Consider the following 13,084-nt stretch of genomic DNA (forward strand, 5'->3'; position numbering starts at 1 on the left):
TCTGAGCACAATTGGATAGACCTATAACCAATCATCGCCTCAACGTTTGTGATTGGTGCCTCGATTTGGAAAAATTGGAAATGGGCTTGGATGGGCTCTTGGCCAGACTGACTTGCAGAGCAAATCTCAAATTTGCCGGAAGTTCGTCAGGGTTTTCCCAGGCTAGTCTTTACTGTTACTTTTGATCAATTTGATGCATTCTTGCTGAATAAAAGCGTTCATTTCTTTCACACACAAAAAAATCTTGAACGGTAGTGTAATATGTACAATCTACAAAGAAAGATTTCTCCATACACATCTGTCATGGTCATGAACTGAGGAATTGTGGGTGAAAATCTGAGAAGAGGAAGAGGAGGAAGCGTTCTGTAAGAATGTGATTATGTGCTCTCTGTTTGTCCCCTGAGATTCTCAAAATCAGAGCGCTGAGGATGCAAACAGCAGAGATGAAGCGATACGGGTAAGAAAGACTGAAATAGAAAAAGACGGTGAGTGAAAGAGCAGGAAAGAGCTCTTCTCTAAGTAGGCCATGACTGTTTGAACCCAAAAAAAGATCCAAGTATGAGAGAGAGAGAAAGCAAAGGAGAAGAAAAGAGAAAGTTAGTGAGTGACTGTTACTTTGGCCGAGAGTCACACTGCCAGACGACAGACACCAAACAAAGACAGCTTAAAAACAGAACAACAGCGACAGGAAAGACAGACAAGAAAGGAAGAGGATGCGGAAGAAAAGGGTGAGGAAGTGTGAGGGACCTTTTTTTCCTTTTCAAAGTTTGATTTTTAAGCCTGTCTAGGGGATAATGCTGTGTGTGTGAGTGTGTGCGAGTACCTGTACGTGCGGGTCCTCTGATTAACGGATGCAGTTCTAGCCGGGCTCTGCAGGGGTGGTGCGGTGTTGCGTGTTGGACTCTGCACATAGTCGTTAGGGACGACGGGTGGACGCACAGGCTCGAGCGTCCGGTAAGGGGAGTGCCGCCTGCCAGGGGGGCGGGGTTAAAATATTTTAATATCCTCTAAGGGGTTGAGTCAAACATCATTGATGACAGACCCCAATAATTACAAACTGGGAGATATTGTATCACATCTTGTAGAGTAAAAATCCATTTAGAATATTACAACAGTAGCGTAGAGCAAACCTCAAGAGTCATGTCTAATTTATAGTTATTTGTAGATCTCAGGAGTAACTAGGGTGGGCAGTAGAATTCGGTACCAAGTCGGTACTGAAATTTAAAAAATGTGACGCTTTGAACGATGCTGAGTGGAATCTTAAACATCTCTGATTGCCCATTGTGCTCACGCTCTCATCGGATATGTCTGTGTATTGGCTACAATGATCAGCGCTTCAAAAATATGTTGTAAATATACATCAATGACGCTCTTCACAGATACAGACGTGAGTGTTTGAAAGCAGGCGTCTATCAGCAGACCGGTCGGCTGATAGACGGCGGCTTGTGCTTTCAAACGCTCACGTTTTTCCAAACACTTTCGTTTGCTCTCAAACGCTCCCGTGCGTTAATCATTGTAGCCAATCACAGACATATCCAATGAGGGTGTGAACACAATGGCCAATCAGAGGTGTTTACGTTCCTGCTCAACAGCGCTCAAAGAGTCACAATTAGAAAATTTCAGAACTGACAACTCTAGTAGGCAGAATGACCAAAATAGATCAAGGTATGAGTAATTTTATTTCTAAATCTACAAATAACATGAATATTTTGATGGAATATAAGACACTATTTATGAATTCAAGCAAAAATAACTTTAGTCACCTGAAAATGCCTTGCCTATAGACAATTTAGTGAATTAAACAATTTACAAATGAAAGATACTTTATTAGAAGTAGACTGAAAAGTGGTTTGAACAATACTTTTTACACTTTTAGGTTATCGGTTCTTTAAAATTCTACTAATGACAATGTTTACATGTACCCTCATAATGCGATTATAATGAGATTCAGGCAATACTGCGATTCAAACCATGTAAACACAATATTTCAATCAAACTGATGCAATTAAGCTTATAATCGTATTAACGGTTAACCATAATCATAGTAAAACGTGATGTATGCCAATTTCTGGGTCACGATAAACAGGCATGTAAACACTTTAATCACATCTATTCCACTCTGACTAAAGTGTGCACATGCTTGTGACGTACAGGGATGACGCTGTCATGCGCAGATGTGCATAGCAGTAAAGGAGGCAACATTTTTCCTCATCTTGTTCAGGATACGTCCCACTCTACATGTTCACAATAATGTAGGTTTCTTCACGGTTTCTTTCACGGAGTGAGGAAACTCTTACGGTGATATATTCATACAGTTGCATATTATATATCGTCATACTGCCCATCCCTAGCAGGAAACTATTATGTAACGGCCGGGTAGATATGTAAAGGAGCCTGTTGTGGTGTATTAAGATTGTCTGAATTGCTTGTGGTTGGTCGCTGTGTTGCCATGGTGACAGTGAGGGGTTAGGGGCCGTGGACATGGGCATGAGCGGGAAGAACACAGTTGAGGTTTAACAGTAACAAACATCAGCTGTAAAAACTCAATGACATGAAATAATAACAGATCACAAACACAACATGACATTTTGTTCTCCACAGTGACCTGCAGTGGCAGAAAAAGGCACAAAGACTAAAACACACAGATCCAGAACAAATTAGTGTGTCAGTCCCTGAACAGAGAACAAGCCAAAACTGTTAACTACAACACACAGAGTCGTAGATGTGTGTGAGCCTTGCTGTCAGGGATCAAGATTAGATAAGAGATGGAGAGAAAGAGAATTTCCTTTCCAAACACCAAACACATGTGCACAATAGAATCTCATCATTTAAAGGGGTCATATCATATACATTTTATCATATTATTTTTCTCCTAGATGTCCACATATAATGCTAAAAAACAATTCACTAAAATACGATGCAAAAACAATTCAGATTAGACTTAAAACGCTCAGAAACCTTATTAAAGATGCACTCAGATGTAATTTTACTCAGATTGTTCCAATGTCTTTCAATCAACTTTCAGCAGCACAGATGCAGAATTACGCACAAGAAACATTTTCAGTTATATGTGCTATTCAGCTATTCACAAATAAATTATTCTGTGAGAGAAAGGGGAGTTAGCAAGATAAAGAAAAAAGCATTTCAACTGGTCCAGTTATTACTGACACAAATTATTGTATTTAGCCACTGATAGGGCTATTTATTTTGGTTTCATTTTTGTGTTTAAAACTTGAATGAGGAAAAAATTTTACTGAGTGGCACCTTTAATATAACAGCCCGAAATATGTAGGACCTTCCCACAATTTACTCTAATTATTCATTTTGAAATAATAGTGCCTATTGTACTTGTATTACCTTACCAAATTGGCATTATTGACATCTAAATGTTCAGTACTGATAGATAAATTGTGACTGGAGTCACACTGCATTGAGCCTGGTTAGGACACAATGTTATTTTCAACAAATTATTTTTGTGGACCGGAGCCCAAGTTTCTGTTTCCAGTTCTGAAAGTTTCAGACTGTTTTCATAGTACAATGAGCTCTTTTAAAATTTGATCCCCCTTTAAGGACTGCCTCTGTTCTTTCTATAAAAATCAAGACCCCACAAACTTTTACAGAAAAACAGTAGCTCCTTTTTTATATTAATGAACCACATCGAGTTTCATCTCCAGTCCAAAAGGCTATTTGACAGAATATTTCTGTTCTCCCATTCAATCTGTAAACAACTATGAAATGTATGTCTGGGTAAATATCTCATAAATATCTTATGTTACTGGTGTTTCACAACAATACAAATTATTACTTTAATTTGATATACGTCATGAAAAATGCAGGTCCTCTAGTATCTAGCTTACCCCAGTGTTCCTTTGCCTGGGCCAGGAGGGCTGGGTGGTTTCTGAGTCGGGGCAGCTGTGCGTGGAGTTGTACCTGCTTTCATATTCTGAGCGTTGACCTGTGGGGCAAGTGTCAAATATTATTAATCTGAGTGGGAACAAATATATAGACACGGACATTATGCCACATACACAAAACACACATCAACCAAAACCCGGCTGAATCCTCCTTACCTTAAACCTTAGTAACCACTACATTCAGAAATGAAGGCATTAAGAGAGGTGAGGAGAAAAAAAAGATACAAACCGTTAGTGTAAAGAGTAAAGAAAAACTAGCACACATGCAAACACACAGAGCAGCTACGGTAGTTAAGCACCGCAGATAGAAAATACATTAATATTAATAAGGATGCACAATATGCCAATATTACCATTTTTAAATGGTACAAAGGTTGAAACGTTCAACGGTAGGTGATTTTCTGCAGACATTTTTTTTGTTATGCTGGTTGAAAGTCTCCTCATATCCTGATGGCAATCACTCTGTTAAGCGGTCTAGATGTTTTTTTTTATAACTATATGTCGTCTGTGGAAGGCGTAGGACCATAAAATGATCGTTCAATCATTGCGTTCGGTCCGAGTGGTCCTATAGCATGTGTTCCCTGTCGGTCAATGTGTGTTTGCATGCCACTGCGCAAGCTGTTCACGCAGACATAAGTCATCAGCGGGTTCACGTACACAGTGCAGACAGAGCGAGAATGGCAGGCAAGCAGCAACAACCTAACTCTCCTTCTGACCCGACAACAAGTGGCACTGGCAAAGGATCTACAATCTATATATCTATCTTCATCGGAGCCAAGCAGACTCTCATCGTGGAAATCCTGTCATGCTAGAAAAATTATTACACACTGACAAGTTTTGCTAGCTAACTTGCTGCATCTATTTCTGTTTTTAAGAATTTGTTTACGTGTGGAATTGTAGTGTTACTAACTGTACTATAAAGTTCTCTCACCGGTGAATGACATGATATTGGTATCGCAGTAACGTTGTCTCTGGTCTTGGCTGTGCGCGTTCATGCTTTCAGGAGGCGTGGCTTTGGACGGCGATTTGCAGGGAGGGTGGGACGTACGCTTTTACTGCTATCAGGCTAAAGCTAGCATTTTCCCAGATTTTCCTTTTAAATGCATTTTTGTTTATGCAGTCCAGGCTGATGCAGCAGTTGTTTTGAATGTATACTGCCACCTAACAGCATGAAGATCAAGCTTTTTGCAGTCAGCCATGATTAATTTATACCACAAGCCAAAGTATCCAATAACAGAGGGATGTAAAAGAAAACACATATTTATCACATATGAACTTACATATTTTACTAACTTTTACTTAATTAAACTTAATTACTTTAAATATAAAACATAAAATTATACCTTTAAAATTACGACTCTGAATTTCCCCATATTTGAAGCAGATAATATCAGGACTTTTTTATTTCATTTTCAACAGATTACTCATTTTATGTGCCCAAAAATGTCTATATATCATATTTCTATACCCACCACCCCAAAAATAAATTCAAGTTTAATCATATTTAATTTAATACAAATTTCACCCTCGTCAGCGCTTTTATAAATGCAGACATACAGAGTTTGGCTTCATCCCTACCTTTACACCGTGGCCTACGTCATCCAGCAAACTGTAGTCAATGGGTTTGCGGATGTAGCGTACAGGCCTCTCAGGATTGGCTGGTGCGATGATCTTGTGCGTGCGGGAAGTGTTCTTATTGGTGGTGAGGATGCCAATCTCTCGCCTGGCCACCTTCTCTTTATGGATGTCCACCGTCTGTGGAGGAACGTTGTTGTGTGATTTGACGTATACAGAAATGTACATAGTAACAAAACAAATGACAGGTTTTTGTATGAAATCAAAATCATGTTTAAATCAAAAAGAGCCACAAAAAAGTAAAACATGAATGACAAGCAGTCTGTAGAAGAGATTTCCGAAGTCAACAGACCATAAAATATAATTTGATTAATATAAAAGTACTGCTATCTGCCAAAGTTTAATATTTAGGCTTTTTGATTTTAATAAACTACTTACTTTAAGTATGAGCAATAGTAAGAGTGATGCTTCCCTTAGAAAATGAACTGAATGTAGAAACAAAACTCCAACGTACAACCCTGTTCAACTCACAAAGTGCAATATACCCACAATCCTAGATGTTTCTATAGCAGAAAGAATTACCTGTGAGATGTGGTTGATGGACGACTCCATGCGGCGTAGCTGGGACGCCTGTATATCCAGCATCTGGAGCACATTGTTGGCAAGAGTGTTGATCAGATACGCCACACTGGCCAAAGACTGAGTGGTGTAGCTTTTGGTTTCTTCTAAAGCTCTGTGCTTATCTGGAGACTAGATGGAGAGAAAAGAAGGAGAGAGGGAGTTAATCTGAGCACAGAAGGACGGATAGAGGTGAAAGAGAACATGATATTGCCACATGGCCTAATTTCTACTCCCTCGTTTTCACTCCGCTTTAGGGGTGAACGTCTGATGCATATGGCACACAAAATGGGAAACACTTCAGGAGTTTTGAAGGCATCATCTGATTGGTTGAATAAATCTGTCGTAATGCCAAACCCCCTCATGGAAGAAGAAAGCCATTGTGTTTACAAACTGAGACAATAAACGCTTATCAGCATCAACTAAATGCTGGATTTTCAAAAATATGTGAAGTTGACGACTCCATTTTTGCAGTAAACTTGCACAACATTATTGAATGGATACTTTATTAGATGCATGCCGGTCTGTTATCATATGGACATCAACTTTCCGTTTTCACACCTAAACATGGTGCAGAACAAAACGAACTGTGATTGGTTACTTTAAATGTCACTCAGACGTCCTCTTAGGCGGTTGTTGGACAATGAAAGCTGCGATGGAGTCCAGACCTTCTGCAGTCAGTCTAAAGGTCTAGCTACGCAAGACTGAGACAAGCAAAGTCAAGTTCACGACGTGTGCATTTACATCCTTTTGTGCATATTTAAATTGTAATATTACTTTTATGTTGTATGCATATGACTAATTTCACATATGACACATTTAATGAGAGTTAACAATTAATTAGCCTGTAAAGCACTTAACATTATAATGAGAACACTTTAAAATTAAATCTTTGTGCTTTAGCCTAGTTGCCCGTGTTTCAGCGAGTTGAAGAGGACATTCACAATGGGAATAACACTTTCTGGTTAACATGTAGCCTACTTCAAGTTCACTTGCATTTGCATCCTGTTGTACAGGTACAAGTTGTAATGTTACGTTTATGTTGTACATTATGCCATATGAGTGGCACTGCAAAAGACGCAAGACGTGAGCGGAACGGTCAAACATGACCGTCTACGCGACATGTTTACACAGAAACAACAGAAAAACTGCACATTGCAAAAATATTATATTTAAAGTATCAATTAACTTTTTTATCATTTCGTATTTTAATAAACATAGAAAATATTTATTTATGAAATGTAAGAATTTGATATGAATGATGAATCATACAATTAGGTTAGAAACACACTTACAAAAGGTAAAAATAGAATTCAATTTAGTGTAAAAAATGTAAACAATTTCTGTTAATGCGGTGAACCAACCACCACGCAGAATATGAAAAGCTTTGGGTTCAGTCATGGTATCAACACAAAAACACTTATAATACTGTCACGCAAAATATTGTCAAATTACATTTGTAAACAAAATCCCCCAAAATATTGAGATAACATTTGTTAATATGGCACAACCCTACTCCCCTTCATGATTAATTTTACCACATACGAACAAACTCATTTAAACAGACACTGAAGCAACCAATCAGAGCAAAGCACTACCATGAAAAAAACCCGTCTCGGATCACTGCCTCATTGGCTGCCCACACAGCCATCATTCATTCCCTTCCGGCGTAACCATGGTGATGCTGTCAAATATATGGGAAAGCCCACTGATGAACGGTACGGTGAGTGAGGATAGTGGGGGGGGGGGGGAGGGTAGTGTGTGAGAAACGCGCTCGATAGCATTTACAGCAAATGAAACTGCTTCAATGATCACTTCAAAACCAAGTAACAGTAATTCAACAAAAGATCAGCTGGCGGAGTTAACAAACTGCTGTGCTTGAACAGACTAGAAGCCATTTCAGGAATAGTTCACCCTGTATTATTTTCTGTCTTCTGTGAAAAACAAAAGCAGATGTTAAGCAGAATGTCTGAGTGACTCTTTTCTATACAGCAACTGAGGATGAAAGGAACATCATAAATGTATTCTATAAGACTTGTGCGCCTCTTCGAAAGCCAAACAACAGCTTTATTACAACGCGACAAATGAAAGAACCAATGTTGCTTTGGCGTCAATAATAATGTCATATCTGGCATGAATGGTACAACTGAAAACAAATGTAAAATTTCTGAGCTCCAGCTCAGATTTTCAGAGAATTCAAATTTTGGTTTGTATTTCACACTTCTGAAGAATTGTGCAGGAATTGTTTGGACTACTTTTATCTTGCATTTATGCTCTCCATTTTCTTTGTATGGACATTTGGAAAGAATGACAATCATAGAGGGTTTGAATGAGAAGATAATAAGGAGATAAACTATGGGAGAACAGTCATTGTTGCACTGTCAGCTCAAGATAAAAACCTTCTTTGGTCATCTACGCTTTGAAGAAAACATCAGACCTCAGTTTTGTTCAATAAAACACCAGAAATCCAGAGAACTCGCTGACTTTACTATCAGATGCAAAAAAAAAAAGGTTCTTCTATGACACCTGTGCAAATAATGCAACAATTAATTTGGCTTTTCCAAAGCAAACAACAAACATGCTCATTATTTGTGGCAAAAAAAACCCCCATCATGACAATAATAAGAACCTCTCTGAATAACCTCGCTAACATATCTTTATGCAATATGCATGAATTGAGGATGAGGGAAATATTGGGTTACTTACTAAACTAAACTGAAACCAGACCACAGACCACATGCAAGCAAGACTCATATCAACCCGAGCTTCACGCTGTTATGGAAAGAAATCTAAGCTCGGTCACTTTAAGCTATTTATGGTATTTCTGAGCCTGCTGTGACAACGCTATGAAGTGAGAGGAATACAATGATTTATCACAACCAGCAGAATTTCTTTACAAAATGCATTCAGGCTCAGAGAGCATCAACACTATGTGCTCTGCACGATTCCAATGGGTCTGAATCAGGTACAATATGAACCGAGATCCCCCTGGGTCAAATCACAAAGAAAAAACGATTTAACATCATTACAACTATCAGCTCACACACTTAAACTATAACCATATGGTTTTGCGCATTGACAGGCCAGCAAGTATGCAATATTTATAAAGAATGCATCATGACTCAAAAGTACTCGAATCAGCATCCTCAGAGAACAAACTCATATCCAGTGACATTCAGTCACTGGTCTGCCAGGGTCCATGTGACATGGACTGTATTTTTGGAGCAATAAATGTCAAGAGTTTGATTTCTGATGCTCTCTAAACAGAGAAGTGCATATCCTTACACACCCACTTCTGTGGATCCCCCAGGAATGCTGAAAATAACATGAATTTAGTCATTCATTTTTGTTCCAGAAGCCCTTCACAGTTTCCAGAGTGAATCATCAAACTCATGCGAGGAGAGGAAAAACTGTATAAACTATATAGTTTAACTATAGTATTTGTGTAACAAGAGTAAGCAAGCCCTGCATTACCATGGTTAACCCAACATAACCAACAAACAAACGGCATTTGTTGTCAAGGAGCAGGCTCAACAGCTTTAAAAACTCACATAAATTAAATAACTTAGAAACCAGTTTTAGTCAATTGGACCATAGTACATTTTCGCGATTTCGAAAACTAGTATTTGTCACAAACACATCCCCCCCTTTGGACTACAATCTAACTTAAACAACACCCTAATATTAATAACAAATATAGTAAAAACCCTTAATATGAATAGATAACTACACTAAATTGTACATTTGTCAAATAAAAACACTGCCCAAAAGCCCTCGGCATTTAGCAGCCGAGCTAACTTCAAAAACACTGCGCTGCTTTGATTAAGGTTTCTACAAAAAGTATAACTCGTTAATACACCACTCTAATTCATAACAAGCTGATTAAATTAAGCATTTAAACCTGATAAACTCATAGCACACGTAAAAAGAGGGGAAACAAACTGTCTTTGGATGTGATAAATTTGAGGTTTAACGTTACACATTGGTTTCGCTTCGGCTAGCGCGTTAGCCTAACGTTAGCTCAGCGTTTGAGGCCCCATATCTGTACTAAAACACTGAAATGGGCAATAAAACGCCTATAAAGTGTGTTATGTGTTGAATTAGTGTATTCTAAACCATTACGAATAACAAAGCAGTTGTAATGTGGTGACTTCAGTCTACTCGACTGCATTGTCACTCGACAACACAAGCAGTCGGATCATTCATCTCTCGTGTCATTTCTCCGGTGTTTTCAATATTTTTCAGGGTTTTGTAATGTCACCTGTATGTAGTTGCTCTCGCAGTACTCGGCGACTCTCTCTAGGTTGGCGTAGCTGTCCAGCAGAGCTCCTCGACCAGCAGGAATCTCCTCTTCCAACAGCATCTGCAGCTCCGCCATCTTCACATCTTACTGATGCATGCAGGAGGAAAACACCACCATCACACTCCCTCTCCCTCGCTGATACATGCAGGAGGAAAACACCATCACATTATCCCTCTCTCTCTCTCTCTCTCTCTCTCTCTCTCTCTCTCTCTCTTTCACACATTCTCGTTCCTCCTCCCCTGTACGTTTCTTTCTAGTCGTCACTCTTTTCTATTTTTTTGGTGTATTTTTATGATATCCAGACAGACAAAGATAGACATACAGAGATATAGACATACTTTTTATTTGTATTAGTATTGAAAGATTTCAGTTAAAAGATTGAATTCATTGTTTATGAAATGTTGTTGTCCGTGGAATTTTGACGGAATGAAGCTCTAAAAACTGTGGAAAATAGTTTTAATAACCTGGACAGTTTTTAAATGACATCGCATTTGATCTCATCAATTGCTGCCCGACACAATGTGGAGCACATGCCATTGTCCATGTTTAATTCACATTTCCCAGAAAAGGCTGTCAGGGACGTGAGCTATGAGTCCTTCAGTTTCTCTTGCTGACTGTGATCCAGGTGTCATCTTTAGGTGTGGTCACCAGCTCATACCTGGCTTCGACCACCTGCCCTTTAACACTGTGCAGTCTCAACCTGCGCACCAGCGTGCTGAGCAGAATTGCGGCCACAGTATATGCAAATCTAAAAAGAGGAAGAGAAGAGACAGGGAGAGAAGATTTATGAACTAGATGACATTTGAATGTTTCCTAAAGGAATAGATCACCCAATGATGAAAATCTGGTAATTATTTACTCACCCTAATGTTGATTAAAACCTCTGTTTTCTTTCTTTGACAGAACAATAAAAAAACAGATATTTAGCAGAATGTCCTACACATTTATTTTAGTAGTTCTCAACCAGGGTGCCAGGGACCACTAAAGGGCCTCACCACACTTCAAAGGGATGTCATAAACTGATAAGACAAAACCAGCTTTAAAATCAGTTACTGAAAATTAAGATATAAACTATGCTTTTTCGGATATTGCCTTTCATGTAGGCTACGTAGTGTGTAATGTGTCTGTTAGTGAATGTAAACGGCCTGCTTGATAAAATGGAGAAAAAAAAAAAAAGAACAGATTCTGAACTGCCTGAAAAAAGTCATCAGTAATTCCAGTCTTACTTCCTGGAAAAAAAACTATGTAGGTTTGCAACAAATTTGCATAATGCCAGTCAATGGTTTTCAATGTCTACTTTGACCCACCCTCAAACATATTGTAGTAGAGGCCTAAAAGAGTTTGGTTCGTGTTGTCCACAGTTCTAGAAGACCCTGTTCTCTGCACTGCAAAAGCAAATCCACTTTACATGCACTTCCAAAGAATGAGGACTCGGGCTCGAATTTATATGAAAACCGACACTATCGTTACTGTTCATATCACTGTATAAACAAGTGCTGAGGAAGCCTCTGCAGCTGAAATTCAGATATGGTAATGATCGTGACCAATCACAACAGATTGGGCCTCAGAAACCGTTTCAAACACTATGAGAAAAGAGGTGATGCTGCAATGTATACGAAATCAAAGTGTTTTTTGGCCTTGGATGAAAGTATACCAATTGTACGGGAACGAAACAAAATGAAGAACCTTTAGAATAGCATAATAGGGGCCATTTAAAAACCAGGGTTATGATTGTTTTGGAAGACCTGGAAAAGTCATGGAAATTTCTATAGTGAATATATATATATATATTGAATTTCTTAGCAGTTAAATATTTTAGAGCTTGAGATAACTAAACTAACTAATATATATATATATATATAGTTATTTTAGTTATCTCAAGCTCTAAAATATTTAACTGCTAAGAAATTCGAGTAAAACCTTTGTGATAAAAATATAAAGAAAACTTGTCTCATAATCGCAAACGACTGGAAAAGTCATGCAAATTATTTGCTCATAATGAGTGTAAAACATTCAGTTCTTGAAACTTCTAGAATGACAAAATTTTAATTATTTTAATGAAGTGACACTCCTAGTTTGTGCAAATATAACATTATGAAAACAAACTAATTTGTCATAACAGCTTTTAAATATTGTCTCCACTGTCTAATTGAAAATTGGACAATGGAGGGGCTTAGAGTAACAAAAATGAGAAACACAGCACAATAGGACTTAATATGGCACTCAATAATACTTTATGGGGCTTGTTTGTCATTTTTGTAGCTTGACGGACCCAGTTGCCATTCACTTTTGCTATATGAAATATAGCAGCCTGAACATTCTGCCAAATGTCTTATTTTGTGTTCCACAGAAATTAAGAAAGTCATACAGGTTTGGAAAGACACAAGGGTGAGTAAATAATAAACTTTGATTATTCTTGTGATCTCCTTGATAGTTATTTACTTAAAGGCATAGTTCACCCCAAAATGAACGTTCTGGAATCATTTACTCACCCTCAAGTTGTTCCAAACCTACACACATTTCTTTCTTCTGCTGAACAGAATTTTTTTTTTTGAAGAATATGTGTAATCAAACAGTTGATGGACCCCATTGACTTCCATAGTATGGAAAAGAAAAGTACTATGGAAGTCAATGGGTGCCCATCAACTGTTTGGTAACCAGCTTTCTTCCAAAT

At 38.2% G+C, this 13,084-nt stretch overlaps 2 protein-coding genes across 5 annotated transcripts in view; both read right to left on the reverse strand.

Annotated features, from left to right (window-relative positions):
- Window positions 1–10,676, reverse strand: part of abi2b (abl-interactor 2b) — a 23,327-nt gene extending 12,651 nt beyond the window's left edge. Inside the window, exons 1-5 of one of the 4 annotated variants that reach the window (XM_079629222.1) lie at window positions 10,369–10,653; window positions 6,072–6,239; window positions 5,493–5,669; window positions 3,858–3,955; window positions 824–970 (exon numbers count right to left, since the gene is read on the reverse strand). In XM_079629222.1, the coding sequence (XP_079485348.1) occupies window positions 824–970; window positions 3,858–3,955; window positions 5,493–5,669; window positions 6,072–6,239; window positions 10,369–10,485 (707 nt within the window). In that variant the 5' untranslated portion in view covers window positions 10,486–10,653. Of the gene's footprint in view, window positions 1–823; window positions 971–3,857; window positions 3,956–5,492; window positions 5,670–6,071; window positions 6,240–10,368 lie in introns of all 4 variants that reach the window. The other 3 variants (XM_079629220.1, XM_079629219.1, XM_079629221.1) reach the window with 3 other exon arrangements.
- cyp20a1 (cytochrome P450, family 20, subfamily A, polypeptide 1) overlaps window positions 10,627–13,084 on the reverse strand; it is an 8,795-nt gene continuing 6,337 nt past the window's right edge. The window contains exon 13 of the mRNA XM_079629223.1: window positions 10,627–11,158. Coding sequence (XP_079485349.1) covers window positions 11,008–11,158 — 151 coding nt within the window. The 3' untranslated portion in view covers window positions 10,627–11,007. The remainder of the gene's footprint in view (window positions 11,159–13,084) is intronic.

Source organism: Phoxinus phoxinus (assembly GCF_949152265.1).
Source record: "Phoxinus phoxinus genome assembly, chromosome: 11".
Classification (NCBI taxonomy): Eukaryota; Metazoa; Chordata; class Actinopteri; order Cypriniformes; family Leuciscidae; genus Phoxinus; species Phoxinus phoxinus.